The 26,460-nt window shown below is 39.8% G+C and overlaps 1 protein-coding gene across 38 annotated transcripts in view; it reads left to right on the forward strand.

The window, feature by feature from the left end:
- The window catches only part of STAU2 (staufen double-stranded RNA binding protein 2), a 316,054-nt gene that overhangs the window by 91,357 nt on the left and 198,237 nt on the right, over positions 1-26,460 (forward strand). For all 38 annotated transcript variants that reach the window (XM_021089210.1, XM_021089224.1, XM_021089204.1 and 35 more), the window contains 3 exons: positions 12,810-12,969; positions 14,510-14,617; positions 16,658-16,870. In XM_021089210.1, the coding sequence (XP_020944869.1) occupies positions 12,810-12,969; positions 14,510-14,617; positions 16,658-16,870 (481 nt within the window). The remainder of the gene's footprint in view (positions 1-12,809; positions 12,970-14,509; positions 14,618-16,657; positions 16,871-26,460) is intronic.

Genomic DNA, 26,460 nt, shown 5'->3' on the forward strand with positions numbered 1-26,460 from the left:
CTCCATGTGTTGCTTTTGGGAGTATTTGAAGTGGGCAAGCCTCCAAAGTTGATAGTTAATTCTCATCAGCAAAGGCCCTGGAGTAGATGTCTGTGCTGGACATTGTAACAAAGCAAAAAATTTCTGAAGCTTTTGGAAGGTTCCAGTGCAGACACCATCATGCATTTGAATCTCTTATTGTAGACGTTACAAAATTAATTTATCCAAAAAGGGTTTTGAAACACCTTCTAAAAATACCTGTTTTGTTTGTTTGTTTTAAAATGTAGACTTCTCAAAAGCATCTACTTTGGGGCTTAAGATAATGAAGAAAGAGAAGCGTTTAAGATATTTTCGAGAGCCAGTCTCAGAAACCATTTTGTTGCTGGAAAGATCTTAGGAGATTCTCTTTACCAGTGAGCAAAGGACGTTCTCAGACAGCCCGTAACCACAGACGGTCTGTTGATGAAATTGATAATGAGAATTTAAAACAATTCAGAGAAAAAAATAAACCATATTTTCCATGGTTTTCTTAAATTTAGGAATCTGCTGTTAGACTGCTAGCACGCAGTATTTAGTAAATGCATTTTAAAAACTTAAAATTGTATTTCTTTAAAATATTTTATGAATGCTTTTGAGGTGCAAAGTGCATTCCAAGTGCACATGCCTATGATAGTTGAACATTGTTCCCAATACACGGATATGCTTTGATAGTTCATGAAAAATACAGTAATTTCCTCCTGCTTGGTTTGCCATTCTAGTAAGATTAAGAAAGATGGTATAGACACAATCTTTCGTAATGCCAATGAGTCTTAGAGAAAGTAAGTCCTCTTACCCAGAGAGCATATGGATCTAGTAGGTGGAACTTAAATCCAGTTGATCTTAATGTAATTTAAAGATGTTTTCTTCTGTTCACTCTCTCAGTGTTTATCAAGTTTATAAAACATTCGTAATTGCATTTCTTAAAATGTTAAGTAATCTTTATTACATTCAACATAAAAAGCTTTTAGCAGATTAAACAGTAACCTGGAAGAATACCCTGACTCTTAACTAAGGCAGTATATCTTTAGGGGTGTTTCATAGAATACATGAGATAGTTCATTTGAAAGGGGGTTTCGTTACCAAAAATATTTAGGAAACATTGTATGGTGTATTTCCCTCTTGAACATATTACATTTCAGACAATGTAAAGCCTAAGAGAGGGCAGGTTTATTAATCTTATATCTATGTTAATAAATACCTTGAAAATTAATTTAGACACCAGAAGTTAGAAAAGGAACAACAAAATAAGTCTTAAGAAGAAAAATGAATGTAGAAATAACTTAATTAGAAAACAGAGGAAAAATAGGAAAAACATGCAGAATCCGTTAACTTGGTCTTAGGAAGAACCAATAAAGCATATAAATATGTGACCTAATCAAGGCAAGTGATTGTGAGTTTAAAGCACAGATATGCAAACCTTGGGTCTGAGGATGGGAGATGTATAAGAAATGAAAATTCTCATAAAGGACTACTCTGTTCAACTATGGACAGTGACTTCAGGCACTGGATGGATGGGGTGCTTTTATAGGAAAAGATAAATTATCAAGATTGACCTCAAAAATAAAGATCCAAGAGTTCCCTGGTGGCTCAGTGGATTAAGGACCTGGCATTGTCGCTGCTGTGGCTTGGGCCTATCCCTTGCCTGAGAACTTCTGCATGCCATGGGGGTGACCAAAAAAAAAAAGTAAATCCAATTGCTGTGGATGTGAAGGGATAAGTAGTGGAACAGCTAACTCCTGCCACTCTCTGCCACCACTCTGAGGAAAAGCATCTGGCCTTGGTGGTTTCACAGAGGAATTTTGCTGAACCTTTGAAAAACTGGGCATAAATTGTTCTGGGCAATGAAAAATAACCTTGGTGTCTAGTTCAATGATGCCAGTTTGAGAAAACAACAAAGGATAGAACTTCGGATCAATATTACTTATAGAATATCAAGGGAAAAATCTTAATTGAAATATGAGCAGACAAAAATTTGGCAATACATTGAAAGAAGAACCACTATAACCAATTGGGATTTATCCTAGGAATGGAAAATTGTTTCACTCTTAGAAAATATGTTAATAAAATTCACTTTATTGAGAAATAGAAAGTTAAAATTGTTAACTATACAGATGCTGAAAAGACATTAAAAATCCATTCTTGACTTAAAAAATTGATACATTATGAATAATTGAATATTTTTTCACACTATCAATATACTCTATAGATGTCCCCACACGTTCTCTGTCTGTCTGTCTCTCACACACACAACCATCCCATCCTAACACAGCCAGCAGCAGCATTATGCTAAATGAGGACACACCAGCCACATGCCCGTTAAGGTAATAAGACCAGCTATTATCAACTGCTGCTTAGTATTCTTTTGGAGGTTTGGACCCACACAATTAGGGAAAATAAAAGTAACATAATGTGGAAAGAAATAGGAAAAGTTATTATAATTTTTTTTTTGCAAATCGGGTTGTGATTATCTGGAAATTGTAAGAGAACTAAAAACCTGTTAAGGGCAGCAGGAGAATTCAGTGAGGGGGATGGGTGCAAAGTTAATATTCAGGAATCAAGAGACTTTGTATCACCAGCAAGGGAGGGAAGAAGCCCCCATCAGGAGGTGCTTCTCAGTCTTCACGTGCAGAAAAATCACCAAGGCTGTCAGGTAACAACATTGCCTCCTGACTCTACTCAAGGAGCTTTATAGTCAGACTTCAGGCTGCATTTTTAGAAGTGTTCCTAGACACCTCCAGGAGGACTTGGATGTTTTTGTTTTTCTTCCTTTTTTTTTTTTTTTTTCTTTTTAAGGCTGCACCCATGGCATATGGAAATTTCCAGGCTAGGGGTTGAATCAGAGCTGCAGCTGCCAGCCACAGCCATAGCCACAGCCACTCCAGATCCGAGCTGCAAGTGTGACTGAACCACAGCTCACGGCAACACCGGATCCTCAACCCACTGAGCGAGGCCAAGGATCAAACCCTTATCCTCACCGAGGCAACATCAAGTTCTTAACCCGCTGAGCCACAATGGGATCTCCAAGATGTTGGTGTGTTTACTTTCTTTGGCCACCCCATGGCATATGGAGTTCCTGGGCCAGGGATTAGAAGCCTCAGCTGCTGCAACCCTGGATCCTTTAGCCCACTGTACCAAGCCGGGGATCAAGCCTGTGTCCTGGTGCTGCAGAGATGCTGCTGATCCCGTTGTGCCACAGCAGGAACTCTGATGGTTTTTGTGGGTGCTCCACACTTTGAGAAATGCTGCCCCGAGGCCCCCACCCCCATTGCGGCCCCATCACCCTTTACTTCTGGCTTCCACAGGGCCATCTGTGGTGCCATTTACCCAAGGTAGTGTGCCGCAGTACCCCGTGGGCACAGTGGCAGCACATTCTGGAAGAAGCCAGGGCCCCTTCTTTGCAGTTCTAGTTCCAGCACTGCACATCAGCCACTGCACGGAAAGGCACACCTTGCTGCTCCTGCTACATGCCATCTGTGCAGGTGTTGGCGGGACACAGGGGTGTCCTCTGTTACCTGAGCTTAGGGAAAACACTGAGCAGATCTCCAGGGTGGTTGCAGCCTTGACTTACCTGCCACTTTTGCAGGGCTGCATTTCCCTGCATATGATAAACTCTTGCAGTGATAAGAGTGATAAACTCTTTTCTCACTAGCTCTACAGCCAGTCACTTAACTCCTCTGTCCCAGGTGCCTCCCTGCTTGAATGACCACTGATGCTTAGCAAGACTGCTTAAGTCCAGCTTCTCTGACTCTGTGCTTGTGCTGGGAAACTGCAGAAAAACAACCATGTTGACTGGTTCCATCTTGAATAGTGAGCACAGTCCTTAAGTGCTCTTGAATAGTGAGCACTGCCTGCAGCCCTGTTGTTTTCTGCTCAGCCTTTCAGGCTCCTGTTTTCAGAGATGACTTTTCTACACTATGCAGTAGCCTGCCAAGTGCTCTCTTATTGCCTTCCTTTGGGCAAACAGCAGTGAGAGCCTTAAGTAATAAATCAGACCATGGTACTCTCCCGCTTAAAACCTTCCGATGGCTCCCATTGCATGGGGAATTAAGTGGTGGCTGGTTTCCTGCCACTCACGCCTTGACTCACTGCTTTCCAGGTACAGGGACACCTGCTGTTTCTCAAAAAATGCCCCATAGGTTGCCACCCCAGGGCCTTTGCCCTTGCTACCTATTTGCTTCAAACCCTCTTTCCTCCAGGCATTCCCATGCCTCGCATTCTTACTCCATTCACGTCTTTATTCAGATGTCCCTTCCTAAAAGGAGCCGTTCTACTCTGTTCCTTTACCCTGCCTTTCTTCCTAGCCCATCTTACGAATTGATACTATTTTATTTCTTGATTGTCTCCGAAGGACCGTCATCCTGAGGGACTGAAACAGTCTCTGGCACGAATTAGGCCCTTAATAAATATTTGTCAAATTAATGCTTTAATTCAGACATCCCCACCCCGGGCAATCAAACAAGGTCAGGAAGAAGACCAGGTTATTAATCTCTGAGAGTTCAAAGGGGATGGATGACTTTATTTCCTCTCCCCTGCGCTCCCCAGATTTGGCAGGCTAGTTTCTGGGAGTCTGCCAAGAGTGTAAGTAAGAACAGGTGAGATCACCTAGGAAGACTGTCTTGTCAATGAGAAACAGAAGATTGAATCCTAGGGAGTATGAACATTTTTCTTAAAAATCGGTTTGTATTGAGGTGAAGTTCAGAGGAGCATAAAATTCACCATCTTAACCATTTCAAAGTGTGTAGTTCAGTCCACTGTGAATTACTACATTCACGGTGTTGTGCAGCCATCACCACTGTCTAATTCTAGAACGTTTCATTGCCCCCATAAGAAACCCCATACCCATTAACAGGTACTCCCCCCTTGCCCTCTTGCCAGCCCTTGGCAGCTGCTAATCTACTTCCTGTCTCTATGGAGCTGCCTATCCTGAACATTTCATCTGAGAGGACTCAGACAGTATGTGGACTTGGTGTCTAGCTTTCAGTTAGTGTGATGTTTTCAGAGTCCGTCCACATTGTGTCACGTGCCAGTACTTCGGTCCTTTGCACGGCCGTACAGCACTCCGTTGTTGGGATGTATGACGTTCTCTCTATTTCATTCAGCCGTTGGATGGACCTGTGGGCTGTTTCCACTTAGGGGCTGTTATGAACAATGCTACCGTGAACATTTGTGTACCCATTTTTGTTTCGACACCTTTAAAAATTTCTCTTTGGTTTTATGTATCTGAGAGTGAATTGCTGGGTCAGAGGGTAAGGCTGTTTAACTTTTATAAGGGCATTCCAAACCCTTTTCCACAGTGGCTGTACAACTGGAGCCATCCTAGCAGATGTGAAGTGGTATCACTCGTGGTTTGTTTTGCAGTTCCCTAATATGAACATTGGCAGTTTAAGCACGGGTTCCAGAAAGGTGGGTTGAGAGAGGAAACACAGCATGAGAGAGAGAGAGCAGTAGGATTGCAGTCAGCTCAGTCTTCCGGACTTAAGTGCCCCCAGCCTTCTCTTTGGAACCCATGTGGCCATTGATCTCTCATATCTAGTTTGACTCAAATTGCCTTGTTGTACCAAGGCCCTCATGGGCTCTGCAAAACTTATAGTTTGGATCTCTGCAGTTTAAAGAGCTCACTGATTCAGTTCATTCAGAGGCAGAAGAGTGTAGAGGTTAATTAAGATCAGGGGCTCTGGAGTGAGACTGCCTGGGTTCAAATGCTGGCTCGAGTGGGGTAGCCTCAGGCAGTTAGTTAACATCTCCGTTTCTCTTTTGCTTCCTTCCTTTCCTTTTCCAGTGAAGTTGAGGTTGTTATGGTGACTGAGATGAGTATGCATGGCCCCTGGCACATAGTGGGTTCTTTCCAAGTATTTGCTGTAATCATGGTAATGGTGCTGCTGCTGCTGGTGACGATTTATCTAGATATCCATTCAGGGAAGGGGCAAAATAGTTCTATGCTGGACCCAAGTGTGGGATTGAGGGTGGTGGTTGTGCGTTTATAAAATGGGGCTCTTTGATAACGTGCTTTGATTTCCATAGTCCTGTTGTGGTACTGGCGTAAGTGACACAGTACGGATGATTTACTCTTGTGACTCATGTTCAAGTCATTCCACTAGTTGATCAGATTTACACTTGGAGCAGAGATTTACCTTTGGACAGTTAAAACTTTCAGTTAAATATTTTCTTCTGTTTATGTACCAGTCCAACTATATTATTTTTTAAAATTTGAAATTATGAAAGCAAATGTCATTTATAATTCCATCACTTCAGAACACCCTACTGCAGCCTTTAGTGCACATCTCTCTGTGTTTTCCTTTATGCGTTTTAAACATGGTTATAATAATTCTGCAAATAGAAAAAAATGTCCTTCCATCTCTTTTAAAGTTGATTTTCAGCTGCCCTATGAGTCTTTTCTAATAGCTCCTCATTCTTAAAATTTCTCAAGACTAAACATTCAGATCCCATAAAAGATATATTTTCCAAGTTTATGGATATGACTAGAGAAAGAACTCTCTCCTATCTAGACATTTTATATACACACAGGCTTGAACATGTGCCAAGGACTATTTTATAGTTTTATGATAAAGCCTATTATTTTTCTATACCAAGGAAAAAAGAATGCTTAGCAGTGCCAAAAAGTGTACAAAAAATCAGAATAATCAACAGGGCAATTTGAATTCTAAGTTTTGGCCTTTAGAGTTCTTTAAACGTAAATTGTGCAAACATTTTTACAGATAAGTGAACTGAGACAGAAAGATGAAGTGACATTTCTGTTTTCAGTCCATGTTAGAAGTAAACACAGCAATCCAAAGCCTCTCCTTATTAGATCAGAAGATAACAAGTTCATATATTTAAGACATAAACCTGTAGAGGAGATATGAATGCTCAAGCTGTGCTGAGATTTATGAATAATGCTATCAAATAAAATGAGGCAATTATTTTTCAATTTTTAAAAGTTCTAATGTTATTTGGAATATGTCTTTCTCACCTTGTAAAAATGATACTTAGGAAAGTGGAGATAATGGGGAATAAGGCAGTCACAGAAGGGTAGGGCAGACACATGGATTTTAGTTATTTAGAAAGAGATACGAAGCAAGTCCATAAAGGAGGCATTAATGAGGTAACTTTAGGGAGGATGGCAAGGATATATGGTGTAGAAAGTTGTTATAGCTGACAGTCCCGTGCAAGAATAAGAATACTTATTTTCGTATGAGAATACTTACATAAGAATATAGAAATGTTCCCTTTGCTCAAAAAACAAAACTGCTTAAGGAATGTCGAGTATTAATTCAAAGGAACCAAATACCATTCTTTCCTTTTTTTTTTCTTTTTTTGACTGCGCCCACAGCACATGGAAATTTCTGGAAGTTTTTGGACCAGGGGGCTAACCCATGCCACAGCAGCAGTGAGGGCTGCTACGGCGACGATGCTGGATCCTTAACCCGCTGCACAACAAGGAAACTCCAGTTCTTTCTGTATTGTTGTATTAACTTGTGACATCTTAAAAATAGGCCAAATCTAAAGACTTTTTGGGATATAAAGAAAGGAAAACTTTTATTTTATTTGAAGAAATTTTTTTTTTTTTTTTTAATGGCCACACCTGCAGCATACGTAAGTTCCAGGGCTAGGGGTCCAATCGGAGCTGCAGCCGCCAGCCTATACCAGAGCCACAGCCACAGCAACTCTGGATCCTTAGCCCACTGAGTGAGGCCAGAGATTGAACCCATATTCTCATGGATACTAGTCAGGTTCTTAACCTACTGAGCCATAATGGGGACTCCCGAAATTTTGTTTTGTTTCTTTTTTGTAAGACTTCCAGTGGCTAGAGGGCAAAGAGGCACGGGGCGGGGGCCGGGGAAGTGGTCTTGCAAATATCCTTCATAAAATTTAGACCGTGAGGCAGTGTGGCACCGGAGCCTATTATTCTGACCTTTTACTTTTGATAGGTTACACAGTTGTGCCTATTTTTGTGCCTGCTTGGTTTAATGTACTAAAAACATAGGATTTCATTATGGGGTTTTTTGTTTTAGCAGCTACTAAGTAGAACACTTCTGGTCTGTTAGCAGACCTTAGCTTAAGAAAGAACCCCTGCATTAGGTTCTCTGGCCCACCAAGAACATAGAGCTGGTTTAATAAACATATATGAACAAAAAGAGACGAGGACAAACCAGGTATTTAGGAAACTGCTTGAGATCTGAGCTCTGAAGTTGGCAGACTTGAGTTTGACCCCCGAAAAGTCTGGAACCATGGGGACTTCTGTCTCACTAGGCTGCTGTGAGGATTAAATGAGGGAGACATAAGAAACCTGACCATAGTGCTCTAAGGAAGGTGTGCCGTCCCTTGCTTGCCTGGGGTTTGAAACAGTCTTCAAGTCACATAAGCCACATGCTGGCTGTGGAGACCCTTGGAACAGGTGCTCTAGGACCTTAGTGCGAGACTCACCAGGGAAACTAGCGCAAGTGAAGACTCTTGTTCCATCCTCAGAGATTGAATCAGCAGATGAGGGTCAGAGCACAGGAATCTGCATTTTTTTAATAAGCACTAAAGATGATTCTTATGAAAGCAGGATCACACTTTACAAAATATACTTTGGAGGCTGTGGGTAGAAGCCATTCCGACCTTGAAACTTACAGCCTGAATGGGTGGTGAGTTTTCATGGCTCATCCCTTAACACTAATCACTATGGAAATCTAAGTATTGATCACAAAAATCTTTTTTTTTTTTTCTTTTTAGGGCCGCACCCATGGCATATGGAGATTCTCAGGCTAGAGGTTGAATTGGAGCTGCAGACACTGGCCTACACCACAGCCACAGCAGTGCCAGATCCAAGCTGTGTCTGCGACCTACAGCCACGCTGGATCCTTAACCCACCAAGTGAGGCCAGGGATTGAATCTGCGTCCTCATGGGTACTAGTCACATTCATTTCTACTGATCCACAACGGGAACTCCTGATCACAAAATTCTGACTGTGGAAAATTATTTAAGAATAGCAAGGTAAGATTAAGTTCCTATTCATGTACTAATTTGTAGAAATATGTGCATCGCTTATCACAAGCACTTTACCAGAAATGAGCTTAATGTTCGAAATAAAAATAGAAAAAGGAACTCCATTAAATAGAACATACCAACCTTGAAAGTTAATAAACTTTGAGTTTCTTTACCAAAGGAAATGGATATTTAGAGACCAGGACCTAACTCACACAAAAAATTCTTCATCTTCTCTCTTATAATTCAGTCTGGGTGCCGTTAATGAGAATGCTCTGGTTAATCTTAATTGTCATGTTGATATGAGGAGATATGATATATAAGGTATTCAAACCACGTAGGGGAGATTATTCAGAATCATTGTTAAGTAAGAGGGTGGAATGAAACTGGAATGAAACAAGTCAGGCGTCGGGGTCTCGGGGTCTCGATATTTCCTGCCGCTAATGCTAGTGTTACTTTTTATGTTAAAAATACAACCTACCTAATTTTCCCTCTGATATTTATACGATATATACACACGCATATGTATCCACATCAGGCACATACCCGTACATATTTGATGGCCAGAAAGGAAGAGGCCCCAAGGGCTCTTTAGTGTGCAATTAATATTTTGGTCAGAAAATCAGCAGATTGTTTCAGTATGGTTATGTGTTATGACATCATATTCCAGTAAAGTTATAATGAACAGAAATTTTGTTTGTCTCTGTGGCAAACCGAAATGAGTTTTGTAATTGTCAGCAGGCCTTAGTGATTATCGTGGCGCCCACTCTCTCCACCGTAGTTAAAGGTCTGTTAGCATTCCAGTTGTGGACCTCTATTTTCAGAAGTATATAATTAATTGTAAACATTTGCTCGGTGGTGAAGGCGTGCCATGTAAGATCTCAGTCCAGAAGTAAATTTCTGATTTCAGGTTGTCTGTTTTAAAGTTTTATAGTGGAGCCAGTTAAAAATATGCAGAAAGTTCTGTGGAGGGAACACTGAATTTTGTGGGAAACAAAATGAAGGTCACCTGCAGTGATGATATTAGTCTGTCAGAATTTCTGCATTAAAGGGATCTAAAATAAAATAGGTAATGGGAAATTATGTACTTCAGAACATCATTGGTTATTGCAATCAAAGAGCAAAAAGTGTGGTCTTAATGCTTTTTAGTCTTTGTGTGTTAAAAGTATCTTTTACTGTCAGTGATTTTTTTTCTTCCTTTAACTTTTTTTATATTTGCCAATTAAAAATGAGAACGTATGACATGCAAGAAAAACACATTTAAAATATTTCATCTTAAGTTAATAGAAAACTGTGGGCCAAGAAAATTGACTTTAAAAATTTTAAACAGTGACTTTTTCTTTTCAGACTCACTCTGGATTTCGCCACACGGTTTGACATTGTTGATCGTCCCTCTCCCTGACATTGTGTTGTAATTTCTTTTCTAACACTGACCCGCTTTCATCGCCTTCACTGCCGTCTGTTATTTCCCCTGCCTTTTGATCACGGGCATTAATCAGATGTCAGCCTTAGGCACTCGTTTTTAGGGTTCTTTTACACTTATCCTTTCCAGGTGTTTACCTGCTCACCTGGTTTTCAGTCATTACCCCCCAAATCTGCATCTTCAGTACCAGTGTACATTTCTAGTCCTTTGCTTTCAGTAAACCTTCGCTGATTAGTCCCATCTGCCTGTGAATTCTTACACAGGGGCTCTGCCCAGTTTATCTCAGGTTGAATGTAGAGCTCTGCCACTTGGATGTCCAATAATTAACTAAAATTTAGTAGGACCTCGATTGGCTTCGTTTTGCTGGGAAACAGGCATTTTCCAGCACTGGAGTAATCACTTAATTTTTCAGTGTTACAATTTTGAATCCAGCATTCCATCAAAATCGATTCTGTTAGTTTTTCTAAATGGTCCAATGCAGTGGTCATAGTTCTCAGTCATCGTTTCATGTCCGGTGAGTCGCATTTGACACAGGTGACTCCTTCCTTCTCTAGGATATACTTTTCCCCATTCAGCTTTCAGGAAGGATGCTTTATTTACTTGGTTTTCCTGCTCTCCCTCCCTCCCACAGAGTTCTCACTGTCTTGTGGTTTTGAATTTCACCCATATATTATTGATGATTCTCAAATTTTATCTCCAACTTGGACTTGTTTCTTGGAGTCCAGACTCGTCAACCTGACTGTCCATTTGATGTCTTCATTTGGATGTCCAGCAGACTGAATAGTTGCACATCTCCACACCGGAGCTGCTAATACTCACCCCCAACAAACCTGTTCCTTTTGCAGTCTTCACCCACTCAATGTATGGAGCTCCATCTTCCAGTTGCTCCTGTCAGAAATCCTGAGAGGGGGGCCTTCCTTGACTCCTCCCTCATACTCCGTAGCTAGTCCTTTGGTAAACCCATCATCTCTACTTTTGACATTCGTTCAAAATCCAACTATTTCTCATTACTTCCTATGCTGCCACCCTAGTTCAGGCCCCTGTATTATTGCAATAGCCTCTCAATGGATCTCCTTGCTTTTATCATCATTCCCCTGTGTCTGTTTTCAATGTAATAGTCAGATAGTCCTTCCACATTGCAAGTCAGATTATCCCACTTCTCTCCTTAGAACCTCCTGGTGGCTGGACGTTCCTCTCAGGGTAAAAGTCAGATCCTTACAGCGATTTCTAAGGAAGGCCCTGTGGGATCTGGCCACCTCTTCCCATCTCTTAGCTTTCCTTCCTTTACTGCCTCAACTCTAACCAGGTGGGAATCATCTGAATTACTTGAACACGCTTTGCCCTCTGGTGCGTCAGACAAAGCCTTGCACTTGGTGTTTTCACCGCCTCGAAGGCCCTGTTCCAGATACCTGTGTGGGCTCCTCCCTCACTTATTCCAGGTCTTTATGTAGTTGTCATCTCAATGAGACATTCACTGGCCGCTCTATCTGACCATTCCCCCGGCACTCCTGAACCTTTCCTTCTTTTTCTGTTTAAATGTATTTCTAACATATTAGGTATCCTACATATTTATCTTATTTATTGTCTGTCTTCTCCACTGTAATGTGTGTTTTTGTTCATTGTGATATCCCCCCATCCTAAGAAGGTGCTCCATGAATAATTGTTAAGTTATTGGATTTTATTGCATAGCCTCTTAATTTCTTCTAAGTTTGTATCCCATCATGTCTGCATCGTTGCAGCTTTCTAGTCATGAAAGCTCTTTACTTTAGTCTCATTAAGCACAAACCTGCTAAAAAATTTCACCTTAAATACATTTTATTATGTTACTTTCTGCTTTAGAATTGGCTTAAACTCCCCATTCTTTCTTATGTTGAATCTGATCTCCTTGTTCCTTTGCCAAGTACTTACCACTTTGCAGTAGTAGTTTCATCTCTCTGCCCTTCCCATATCTAATCATAATTATCTTCTGCTAAAAGCTCTGTCATCCATGTGTTGTCCCTAAATGGGTTTGCTTGTCTCCTGCCTCTGTGGCAGGTCCCCATCCTTCAGCACCACACCATTTGGCTCACTTCTGTCAAAATAATGCAAAAAAATTAAAAATCATTAAAAGAAAATGCCACGGAAAACTTCTCGCCAAAATGTCTTCTGTGATTTAATTAAACAGTTCTTAAAATATTAATTTGTTTAATGTTATTTTCTAAAGTATGTTTTCATCCAGATCATATACACGATTATCAATGGATATATTGAGTCACATTTTAGCTTTTAGAAATACATTTGTGAGGCTTAAACTTTATTGGGGTTAATAAGAGGATATCATTTTAAAGAGGGCAAATCTTGCTGATGATTATGGAGTGATTTTACTGAGCTAACATTAATATTTCTATTTTCTTACTTTAGGTATCATTGCCCAATACCCAAGATCTTCTATGTTCAGCTGACAGTAGGAAATAATGAATTTTTTGGGGAAGGAAAGACTCGACAAGCCGCTAGACACAATGCCGCAATGAAAGCCCTTCAAGCACTGCAGAATGAACCTATTCCAGAAAAATCAGCTCAGGTGTGTTGCTGCCGCATGTGGCAGCCTATTTCGTGTGGTCTCCCAGGGGGATTATTGCGAAGACAAATAAGTGCTTTTTTACAAATGAAGGAAGTCTCTGCGGATAGGAGGGAACACTGGAGAGGTGATCTGCTATGACTTGCTCCTCGGATTGCCTCTGCGCTCACTAGGCTCATGTGTTCCTGCTCGGATGACTTTACCCTTGAGCTCTTTGGTTCACCCTGTGGAATTCACTTCCCAGGCAAGGCAGGATTTGGGGATGTAAACAAAGATATGAAGTAGCATTCATTTGCCTTGTATTTAATGCTGCACTTTATTGAGCATGGATTACACAGCATTATTAATTTAGAATCAAGGAGTTTAAAGTGGAGGAGATCTTAATGGATTTTTTAGTCCCACTTTATTTTACCCGGGAGAGTATTGAAGGTGATCTTTAGTGAATTCACCCATTCCCCTGGCTTTAGCTACTTTCTTTATTGCTTCAAAATGCTGTCTCCAGCTCAGGCGTGTCTAATAAGTCACCTTCTTATTGAGTTCTCCACTTAGTTATTTGAAACTATGAGGTTCAACCTCTATATAGTTTGCCTTTTCTCAGCCTGTTCTTTCTTCTTTGAGATTTATCGTAGTTAATGGAAGACTCAATATTTTTCTTTGTACACCTTCATTATGACTTATCTGTTTACTGATCTGTTTTCCCACTAAGTCATAAGCTTCTTGACAGCAGGAATACTGTCTCTTGATCTCTTTATTGCTTACACTGTGTTCAGCATTAATAGGTGTTAAATAGATCAATAAGTAAATTGTTACAGAGCCAGGCACAGAGCTCCAGAATCCTGGTTTGCGTTCTGAACTTTCTACAACCCAGTCTTCATAGAATATTAAATATCGTATGAAAGTAGAGGTAGTGTGTGTGTGTGTGTGTGTGTGTGTGTGTGTGTGTGAGATAGAGTTCTCTAAGGATACACTCAAATTAGTGTGTGGTTGAGTAAAAGATTTCCATATTCAGCATCCGTCCTTCTACTTTGGGAAAAAAAACTAAAACCAAATCACAAGAAGCCATGCAGTAAAGCGCTTAACTACGGTAGTTACATAGGAGTCCACAAGATCCAGTCTCCGGTTTCCTGTCTTCTGTTGTGTTTTAGATAGGTTTTTTTTTTTTTTTTTTTTTTTTTTTTTGTCTTTTGTCTTTTGTCTTTTGTTGTTGTTGTTGTTGTTGTTGCTATTTCTTGGGCCGCTCCCGTGGCATATGGAGGTTCCCAGGCTAGGGGTTGAATCGGAGCTGTAGCCACTGGCCTACGCCAGAGCCACAGCAACGCGGGATCCGAGCCACATCTGTGACCTACACCACAGCTCACGGCAACGCCGAATCGTTAACCCACTGAGCAAGGGCAGGGACCGAACCCGCAACCTCATGGTTCCTAGTCGGATTCGTTAACCACTGCGCCACGACGGGAACTCCAATAGGTTCTCTTGATTGTAGAATACATGTGAAGTTTGTTATAAAGTGAGGATTCAATGTCATCCTATTTTTATGGTTTAGAATGGCGAATCAGGAAAAGAAATGGATGATGACAAAGATGCAAACAAATCTGAGATCAGCCTAGTGTTTGAAATTGCTCTGAAGCGAAATATGCCCGTCAGTTTTGAGGTATGTGTTCAGCAGAGATCTTCCTCTTTTTTCTTCCGTGCTCCTCATTATTTTAAACAAATAAATAAAATTAATAAAATTTTAGTATCTTGAAAGATTTATTGTGCTTCCTTCTGTTCAACCTCTCTATCATGAAATGGTTCAAGCCCTGGGAGAATAGAACTTATTATAATATCATGGATTCCTGCTGATCCCTTTGGCTTTTCTGCATTGAGCCATTTTTTATACATGATATTTCAGGTTTCATTATAAAATTTATTTCCTGAGTTTAAGATAATTTGTAGTGCCCCGTAAAATTTGGTGTTTTCAGTAAGATCAATTTGAAAGTATCCAAGGTAATATTTAGTGACATGTCTATATTAATATCTGATTTCTTTTAAATTTATGGAGGCCACAAGATGTTTAAATTTAATCTTTATAATAAGTTACTAAAAAGTAGTTGAGCAGCACTCTAGCTTACAAGTAGATAAATATGTCACAAAGTATTTATAAAATTGAGATACTTAAAAAAGAAAAAATGTTATTATAATACTTCCTTTATTAATTTTGCAACTCAACTATGTAGAGAATAGGCAAAACCCAGGAAATAAGCTGAAACAGTCATGGGGTATCCTCCTTCTAATTCTATGATGTTCACCTACCAGAAAGCTCCCACACTTTCCTCACTGGCAGGATCTGCTTATCTCCACTGAGAACCTGTTTGCTTTCTTAGACGCAGTTGTAAGAAGTTGGGTTATTTGATTGCTCAGCCTGTAATAGATTAAAGGCAGCAAAAAGAGTAAAGCAGGAAGAAAATGTACAAGAAAATTTCTTGTCTGTCGGGCCTGGCAAGAAATGATAGTTTTTAAGAAATATTGAAAACCTATTGAAAGTAATTGCATATACTCAAAAGTCTTTGGAACATGGGGCCTTTGAAAGGCTCCAGTGAACAGAAGTAGGTTTTAGAAGTCTTAGATATCCTAGAGCCATCGATACAGTATAGTGTAGAATATTTAACATTCATAATGAAGATCTAATGTGAGCAACACAAGGTTAAATATTTAGTATATACATATTTTTTAAATTGAGGAAGATGTCCGTCAAAGTGGTTAAAATAAACAGTTTTGGTGATTCAACTTGTAAATTTAAATTATTGCAAAGTGTACTTATCGTACATTCCTTATCCCCAATAATATTGGATTATTGAGATATTGTATCATTTCCTAATTGGTATCTGATATTAGAAGACACTTTTTTAATATAATTTTCAGTGGTAAACTATTTAACTAAATAGGGTGTCTTTTATAAATCAGAATTTTGAAGGAGACTAAAGTTTTGAGCACTTTTCCAGCTTTGGAAGGTAACTTTCCTCCCAAGGCTGGTATAGTTTAAAAAGAACACATTAATACAGGTTTAGCAACATTCATAACTGAAAGATTCATAATCCATTACTCTAGAAAGCTAGGTATTTTAATGGCCTAGCTGCTTACCAATTTAAGGTTCATGACCTTTCTGTAAAGCAGCCTTTGAGGTCCCCATCAAAAATAGGTCGTTTATCAACCATCACCTGTTTTTGAGTGGCTTCCACACGTAGGATGCTTTATAGGCTATAGAACTCCAGTAAGACATAGTCCTTGTATCCCAGTAACTTACTCTTACAGAGGAGAAAATTAGATGTGTACACAGTTATATACAAATTATCATTCTCTGTACCCAGGGTAATATGGTATGTTTTATGTCCTTAATTTTCCATTCCATAAGAAACAGGATAACCATAATTAGAACTCTGTATTTTAAGCTAGTAAAACACAACTTTGACCATGAATTGAATGTATTTATTTAGATTTCTGTTTCTCCAACTTCAGTTCATTAAGTGTCATAAGTATTATAAATGAATAGTCCCTGTATAGTATCTTCCTAATAGCTTTGTTAAAAAAATCTATAATTTTGGCCTGATTCTTACTAATAACGATTTCAATTACATATGAACATTAAAAAAGATTCATGCCACAAGAATGCATCTTAAGCGACTGTTTTGAATATTTTACATGTATGTTTTAGGTTATCAAAGAAAGTGGACCACCACACATGAAAAGCTTTGTCACTCGGGTGTCCGTGGGTGAATTCTCCGCAGAAGGAGAGGGAAACAGCAAAAAACTCTCCAAGAAGCGCGCTGCAACCACTGTCCTACAGGAGCTTAAGAAACTTCCACCTCTTCCTGTGGTTGAAAAGCCAAAACTATTTTTTAAAAAACGCCCTAAAACAATAGTAAAGGTAAGTCTCTGCTTGTGACCATTAGTTTTACTATGTAAAATTGTAGTAACTCTAGCTAAAAGTTTTTTCATAGGGCAGGCATCTAAACCTGTGGGTTCCATGCAGTCTCAGAATCAGGGTTGGGCATGTGTCTGTAAACCAGTAACAATTCTGTTTTGCTTTTAGACACTGGTGTCTCTGTGTTTGTTCATGAAATAATAATACCTTACATATTCATAATTTTTTTATGGTTTAAAAAATACTTGGGGCGTTCCCATTGTGGCTCAGTGGTTAACGAATCCGACTAGGAACCATGAGGTTTCGGGTTCGATCCCTGGCCCTGCTCAGTGGGTTAAGGATCTCACATTGCCGTGAGCTGTGGTGTAGTTTGCAGACGTCGCTTGGATCCTGCATTGCTGTGGCTGTGGCGTAGGCCAGCAGCTACAGCTCTGATTAGACCCCTAGCCTGGGAACCTCCATGTGCCACAGATGTGGCCCTAGAAAAGACAACCCCCTCCAAAAAAACTTGCCCATTCATGACCACCTTTGGAAAAATTCTTGTCATGGTTGTGTAAGGCAGATGTTAGCCCTCATTTTACACATAAGGTTTTATGCAACGTATTCAAAGGATTTTCTTACTTGTATCCACCTATCATGTGGAGCAACCTGAACTACACATCTGTGATCCAGTGTTCATTCTGCAAACACCACTGCTATATGGTGACTTCTTAGGATTTCAGGAAATGGTAATAAGATGCAGAACAATAATCATATGAGTAATACTAACACTGATGACAGGAGCTGCAGCTAGTAAATACAAAGCACTTGCCAGATGTGGTCCCAGCCCTTCACTTGCTTTCATGTTTAGTCCTCATAGCAGCCCTATGAGGTCAACGGGATAATTTGGTTTCCATTTTTTTCGGGCATATGTACACTGCCAAAGAAGAATATAGAGCACACAACTTTTCACGATGTTATGACTCTTTACTAAATCAGACTGTATTTATATTAACCAAAAAAGAAAAAAAGCAGAGGTCACAGGAATGAGGTAAAGTGGCACTTAGCTCAGAACAGTGCCCATGAATGCCCGGTGTGTATGACATGGATGTAGCTGGAGTCCTGCTTCCTGAGAGAGTCTTAAACTGCCAGCACATCAGTGGCCAGTGCAGCCTTGCCTATTTAGCAGACTTCTTCAGACTAGGCTCTACAAATCAAGGGTAACAGAAGTGAAGTACGTTTTATCTTTGATGAATTTCTTTTGTTTAGATCACGCAGTGGCACAACTGAAGTGTTTTTATAGGTTTTATGCTTTTGTACCTTTGCTTTATTTAAAAACACATGCGTATAGGGAGGCAGGATCGAGATGGTGGAGGAGTAAGATGTGGCACTCATCTTCTCCCACAAATGCAACAACAAAAAAACCTCATTTGCAGTGTAGAATGCTTCACACAGAACATCTATTGAATGCTGGCAGAAGACGTAAAACCTCCAGAAAGGGCAAGAAACTTTCCGCATAACTGGGTAGAACAAAAGGAAAACAAAATGGAGAAAAAAAAAATCAGAACAGGACTAGCATTTCTGAGAAGGAGCTGTGAAAGAGGAAAGGAACCTATGCCCTGGGAAGCCACCTAACTGATGGGGAGATCAGCTGAGACAGAGGGACTTCAAAGACTCAGGAAAAAGCAGAGCAGCTGGACTGTGGAGGGCAAAGCAGAGAGAAAGCTGAAAAGACCATCAGTACCACCACCCCTGGACATCACAGTCTGAGATGCTCGGTCAGGGGCTAGGCACTGAGACATAGGCTCCAGAAGTCAGTTCCCAGGAGAGGACTAGTGTTGGCTGTATGGAGACAGCTTGAGGGACTAGGGAGCAGTGTGCCAAGGGCTGGGGGGCAGAACGCCACAGCCAAGGGAACTTGGGAAGAGGTCTGGACCCACGGGAAAAGAAAGGTGCCACCGTTGGGGAAGGCAAGAGAAGGGGCGGTGGACTGCCACAGGAATATCTTTCTCTGCACACGTACAGACTCTCAGAAGGTGGGGCTATGGGCAGTGAGGCACTTCTTGTGTGGGCAATGGGTGGCGGTGCCTTTTGGTGTGGGCTTAGCTGGGTAGGGTACCTCTTGCATGGTCTATAGGTGGTAGGGGCAAACCACTGCAGTTTATCTTAGACTCCAGAGGTGAGCATGGCCTGCCACAACTAGGGGTCTGTGCACTGGCACCACCTGCAGCCCCAGTCACCTCAGAGGTTGGCACAGAGGAGGGCACTGCAACTGAGCACCACCCATTGTTGCTCTCACTCCCCTGGGAACACTCATGCCCTGCCACTGCCACTGCCACTGCCAAATGCTCTGGGTACCACCTACACCTGCCTGAGGGTCACTGCCACGTCCCAGGGCCCTGCAACTAGGAGCAGTATGTACCACCTTCCTGCAGGTCCTTGCCACTGTCAACCAGGCAGTGGCTACTAAACCTGTCCATTACCTCCATATCCCTGGAATCACATACAGCACCCTACCTGCACACACTGAGGAAAGAGACAGCAAACATCCAAACCAAAAGCAAACCCTGATGCCCCAAATAAACAGTAAGCCCTCACAAAATACCTAGGGGTTCTCTCGCATATAAGTAGCCCTCCAAACCTACAGTAGTTGTTTTCCCTAAACTCACAGAACAAGAAAAATATAAGCAAAATGAAGAAGCTCAGGAACCATTCCCAGTTGAAAAAACAGGAGAATTCCCCTGAGGGAGCAAACAAAGAAACAGACCTCTGCAGTCTAATAGACACCGAGTTCAAAAAGGAGATGGTGAAGATACTGAAGGAATTAAGAGTGAATATGAAGGAATTAAGAGCAAATATGAACAGTAATGCAGATTACTTTAGAAAGAAACTAGAAAATATAACTCATATATATAAATTAGAAAATTTATTTGCAGAGATGCAAGCAAAGTTAAAGTCACTGAAGAGCAGAATGAATAACGCAGAGGAACGAATTAGTGACTTGGAAGATGGAATAATGGAAGTCACTGAATCAGGACAGCAAGGATTCCAGAAAGAGAAGAAAAAAAAAAAGGGGGGGGGTTTGAAAACAGTTAAAAAAATTATGGCTGAAAACTTTCTAAATCTAGAGGAAACAGACATCAAGATAGGGAAGCACAGAGGGCCCTAAACAAGTTGAACCCAAACAGGCCCACGCCAAGACATATTATAATAACAATGGCAAAAGTTGAAGATAAAAAGAGGATTCTAAAGGCAGGTAGAGAAAAAGTGTTAATTATAAGAGAACCCCCTTAAGGCTATCAGCTGATTTTTCTCAGTAACGCTACAGGCCAGAAGAGAGTGGCAAAATACATTCAAAGTTCTAAAAGGAAAAAATTGCAAAAATATCACTTAAAATAGAAGGAGAAATAAAGAATTTCTCTAACAAACAAAAACAAAAAGAGTACAGCAATACTAAACCCATTCTAAAAGAAATACTGAAAGGGCTCCTCTAAATAACAAGGAAGGGAAATTCCCTTCGTGGCTCAGTGGCTAACACACCCGACTAGGATCCACGAGGATGCAGGTTCAATCCCTGGCCTCGCTTAGTGGGTTAAGGATCCAGCGTTGCCTTGAGCTGTGATATAGGTCGCAGACGCATCTCAGAGCCCATGTTGCTGTGGCTGTGGTGTAAGCCAGCAGTTGTAGCTCCGATTTGACCCCTAGCCTGGAAACTTCCATATGCTGTGGGTATGGCCCTAAAAAGCAATAAATAAATAGGAAGTAAGAAGAAATAGGATGGAGGAAATCATAATTGAAAAGTAATCACTTAAGCCAGTATACAGATCTAAAAGGGGGAAAAAAAAAACTATTGAAAAGCAATGATAAACACAAGGAACAACAGAAGGATAAACCTGAAGGTTGTTAAAAGAGGACATCAAAATCATAAAATGTGGTGTAGGAAAGTAAGAAAATCAATTTTTTTTAATGTGTTTGAGCCTGTGTGACTATCAGGCTAAAGCAAGGAGATACAGGAAGGGGTTAACATACTTGAAAAACAGGGCAACCACAAATAACAACCAAATAATACATTCACAGAAACTAAAAAGGGGACATAAGCATGAAATAAAAGGAAATCATCCATCCAAAAAAAGCAAGTAACAGGAGAAACATAGGATCAACTTGAAAACAAGGTTTAAAATGGCAATAAATACGTATTTATCAATAATTGCCTTGAATGTCAATGGACTGAATGCTCCAATCAAAAGACATAGAGTGGCAGATTGGATAAAAAAACAAGAGGCTACAAAATACTGCCTACAAGAGACTCACCTTAGGGCAGAGGACATACACAAATTGAAAGTGACGGGGTGGAAAAAGATATTTCAAGTGAATGGAAAAGACAGGAAAGCGGGAGTTGCAATATTCATATCAGACAAAATAGACTTTAAAGAAAGACAAAGAAGGAGTTCCCGTCGTGGCGCAGTAGTTAACGAATCCGACTAGGAACCATGAGGTTGCGGGTTCGGTCCCTGCCCTTGCTCAGTGGGTTAACGATCCTGCATTGCCGTGAGCTGTGGTGTAGGTTGCAGACGCGGCTCGGATCCCACGTTGCTGTGGCTTTGGCGTAGGCCGGTGGCTACAGCTCCGATTCAACCCCTAGCCTGGGAACCTCCATATGCTGCGGGAGCGGCCCAAGAAATAGCAACAACAACAACAACAACAACAAAAGACAAAAAGACAAAAAAAAAAAAAAGACAAAGAAGAATACTATTTAATGATAAAAGGATCCATTCAAGAAGAGGATGTTACAGTCATCAATATATATATGCTGCTGATAAAGGAGGACCCAGTTACGTACAACAAATACTAACAGATGCAGTAGGAGACATGGCTTGGATTGGTGTTGCTGTGGCTGTGATGTAGGCCAGCAGCTGCAGCTCTGATTCGACCCCTAGCCCAGGAGCTTTCATATGCTGTGGATGCAGCCCTGAAAAGAAAAAAAAAAAAAAAAAAAAAAAAAAGATGTGGTACCTGTACACACTGGAATACTACTCAGACGTAAAAAAGAATAAAGCAGCAACATGGATGGAACTAGAGACTCTCATACTAAGTGAAATAATCAGAAAGAGAAAAATAAATACCACATCATATCACTTAAATCTGGAATCTAATATATGGCACAAATGAACCTGTCTACAGAAAAGAAACAAAGTCATGGACATGGAGAACAGACTTGTGGTTGCCAAGAGGGAGGGAGAAGGAGTGGGACTGAGTGGGAGTTTGAGATTAGTAGATGCAAACTATTGAATTTGGAGTGGATAAGCAATGAAATCCTGCTGTATTGCACAGGGAACTATATTTAATCACCTGTGATGAAACATGATGGAGGATAATGTGAGAGAAAGAATGTACATGTATAACTGGGTCATGTTGCTGTGCAGCAGAAACTGATAAAACACTGCAAATCAATGGTAATAAAATTTTTAAAAAGAACACATGCATATGTATATTTATGTAAATAAATACCTTCTTAAACAACCGTTAAATACTTGTTCTTTTTAATGAGGACTGTCATTAGTTCCCTGAGGGGCTCTAGGTTATACATTCCCTGAAATAGCATTCTGTGTTATATGCAAGATAGACTAAAGATAAATGCCAAATAGATCCACTCATCATGAGTCATAGTGGTTTTGAGGACCGGCCTCCATTTATATGCTGCCGTTTATATGAACCACATGGTCAGGGAGTAGGATATGGCCGTTAAGAAAATGACCATTAGAGTCATGTCTGGTGACCTTGGAGTAGGAATCTGTGTGACCGGAGTAAGTTACCTAGCTTTTCTAATCTTTCATTTCTTTATAATAGGAATAATAATTGAACTTGCTTCATAGGATTGATATGTAAATAATACATAGAATGCATTAGTAATTATTGTCAAATATTTAATTAACATGACAGTAAGTACTCAATAAATATTAGCTGTTTTATTTTATAATTAATTCTCTCTGTTCACATTTTGTATGTATATGAATGTATAAATCTTTTTATGTGTAGGATCTATAGCTTCTTCCCATAGGAAGAACAGTGCTCTATATCAGAATGGCAGTGCAAGTACATTTAGAATGGATAGGCAATCGGGTCCTGCTGTACAGGTCAGGGAACTATGTCCAGTCTTTTGGGTTAGAACATGATGGAAGATACTATGAAAAAAAAAAAGAATGTATATATATATATATGGGTTATTTTTGCTGTTCAACAGAAATTGAAGGAACATTGCAAATCAACTATAATAAAATTTTTTGTAAAAACGGCACTGCAAAACTGGTTACAATAACATCCATCTATTAAACTAAGTCTATTCTTAATAAATTAAGAATAATAAGTCTTTAGAAAAGATTTGTGTATTTAATAGTAGAATATAAATAGAACCCTGTTATTTTATTTAAAAAATTTTTTTATGGCTGCACCCATGGCATATGGAAGATCTGGGCCAGGGATTGAATCCAAGCCACAGCTGCATCCTACACCATAGCTGTTGCAATGCTGAAAACTTTAATCCCCTTTGCTGGGCCAGGGATCAAACCTGTGCCTTCACAGTAACCCAGGCTGCTGCATTTGGATTCTTAACCCACTGTGTGATGGTGGGAACTCCTCCTGTTCCTTGTAACTATAACCATTAAAAGCAAGAATATTGTTTAAGTGTTGCTCCCCAGAGAGGGGAGAAACATTTTGAATTTTCAGAATTATTTGCTACTACTTCTAGTATATAAGCATATTATTCCAGAACTTTCTTCCTATCCACCATTCACATCTCAGCTTAACTTGACTTCTTCAGGGAAGCCTTCTCTGATCCTCCCCCAGTCCAGAATCAGTTAGCCCCCTGCATTTTTTCCTTACATACATCATACTTGGAATTACTTGTACCATATCTGGCTTATGTTAAAATAAAGTCTATAGATATCCTCTGAAATGTAAGGTTATTTTGAGGAAGGAGCATGCATACATTGAGTTAGAATCTAGATAATTTGGGGTATGATCAGACCTTACAGTGGGCCAATAAATGGGTCAGCTTGGGATAGTATCTTGATTTTTAGCATTTTTGTCACTTCCTTATGTCTTACACATCTAGGGTCTATCATTCCTTATTATGCAATAGAAATAGAGAAAATATCTGTTGATAATTAGCCTTCATTTTATTTAAAATAATGAATCTATAACATTGTCTCATTTGATTCTCTTAATCACTCTATAATGTAGGTATTATCCACATTTTACGGATGATGTTCTTGGTGTTTAAGAAACTTTTCTAAGATCATGGAGCAGAGTCAGGTTTCAGGTCCAGTCATGTCTGATGTCATGAAATTGCTTGGTTGTGAACTCTTTTTGGATTTTAATTTACAGAGTTATTTTGTTAAAATGTAAGACTGCCCTGATGGTGTCTTTGGGTTCATATCCTATTTTTTGAATGTAATTCTCTTCTATAAGATGAGGCCTCAAAGAAAGCTTTCTGATGTGAGAGATAAAGTTTCCTGGACTCAGCTGTTATAAGAGTGTCCTTATTGGTTTGTAGAATTATTATCTAAGACTTGATATCCAAGGAGTAACTTAATTTTCAAGGGTGCTCATAGTTAATAAGGGAGGTAACCAGTCATTCTTAATGTTCTTTTAGCTGCATTATTCTCTAATTGGATTTATGCATCTCATTCTGTGTCATTGGACTCTGTATCGCCAACATTGTCTTTGGAACTTATAGATAGTCTTATAAAAGAGGCAAATTAAACAGGAATAAGGCAGCATACCACTGGAAATACTCATTTATTTGACCATCTTAATGCATTAGGTACACATCTTCTAGTGCTGGTCACAAGAGCTTGCCTTTATGTTTTCAGCGGCATCCCAGTCTTATAAGATATTGTCTGTATTTGTCCTTTCTTATCAGCCCTTCTTATATTTTTTCCATGTTTTGGTTTGCAAATAGATGTGGAAACCAGTATTTTATCAAAAGCTGAAATTTTCATTTTCTTTCTCCCCTCCCCTACTCAGCTATTGCAGTATTGAAGTTTTCAGTCTTTTCCCATTCTTACTGTCTCCTAGGCTTCTCTTCATACTCCCAGGCCTTCAATTTAGTCTTTACGTACACGTATCCCCAAATACAGTCTGTGCTCGACACTGGCTCTTGGGCATCTCCCCTTAATATTTCACAGGCACCTGAAGCTCTGTCCCAGACTCATCACATTCCCTTCTGAACCATTCCTATTCCTCCTGCATTCCTTATCATAGTGACTGTCAACCCCATCCAGCTGCTGAAACAAACCCGGGAGTCATTTTTGACTTCTCTCTTACCCCTTATATCGGGTCAATCAAGTCCTCTTGAGTTCTTCACTTAAATATTTCCTAGGTTGGTCTGTTTCTTTCCATCCCTCTGTCACCCTTTTCATCCAAACTCATAATCATCTGTTGCCTGAACTACTATAGTAGGTTTTTAATTGGCTTCCTGCAAATACCTGAAATCAAATGATCTTTTTAAGTGTTCTTTCAAGAGTTCCCATCGTGGTTCAGCAGTTAACAAACCCGACTAGCATCCACGAGGACACCGGTTCGATCCCTGGCCTTGCTCAGTGGGTTAAGGATCTGGCATCGCCATGGGCTGTTGTGTAGGCTGCAGATTGGATCCCGAATTGCTGTGGCTGTGGTGTAGCCGGCGGCTTCAGCTCTGATTTGACCTCTAGCCTAGGAACCTCCATATGCCATGGTTGCAGCCCTAAAAAGACGAAAGACAAAAAAAAAAAAAAAAAAAAAAAAAGTGTTCTCTTTCAGAAATACTGATCAGATCATGTCATGTCTCTGCTTAAAGTTTTTTAGTGATTTCTCACTGTTCTCTGGATAAAGTCCAAAATGAGCAAAACATAATTTAACAGACCTTGCAAAATCCGACCTGGAGGCCCTCCCTCCAACCCCAAACTAGGTGTGATGGAGACTCAACAGCTATCAGGAAAAGCTAAGATTATGTAGTGGCTCTTCCATAAGTTTAGCATAACATATATAAACAGTAACATAGTGATAATCCTTGTCTCTAATACTTGTTTTAGAATAAATTTTCACAGATGGAAATAAAGCCCTGACCATATGACATACAGACCTTCATCTCTAGGAATAATATATGAATAAAGCTGGTTTGCATGCAGAAAGGGTATTTAATTTGTAAAGGTTTTTTATTTTTAAACCTTTTAGGAGCCACTAAAAAAAAGCTATGCACGTACTTTTGAATAAGTTTTTATCAAGCTTTATTCATAAATATTACCTTAAATATAAGTTAAAAACAAGTACCTTCTAAAAGGTTTCTGTAGAATGTGTGCATAAGTTAAATAGCATACACATTCTATTAAAAGTAAGTAACACCCACTGTCCAGCTTGAATATTGAGTATCTCTTTTAAGCTGCCTGTATGCCCCCTTCAGCCACATCCTGATACCTCCTCTCATAACCATCATCATAATTTTGTGTTTAATGTTTTGTGACCTGACAGTTTTGCTGCATGTTTGTGGTTCTGAAAAATGGTTATTTGGTTAATTTCTAAAATAGCTTTATTGAAGTGTAGTTGATATAGAGTGAACTGTACATATTTAAAGTGTA

This window comes from Sus scrofa, chromosome 4, assembly GCF_000003025.6.
Source record: "Sus scrofa isolate TJ Tabasco breed Duroc chromosome 4, Sscrofa11.1, whole genome shotgun sequence".
Classification (NCBI taxonomy): Eukaryota; Metazoa; Chordata; class Mammalia; order Artiodactyla; family Suidae; genus Sus; species Sus scrofa.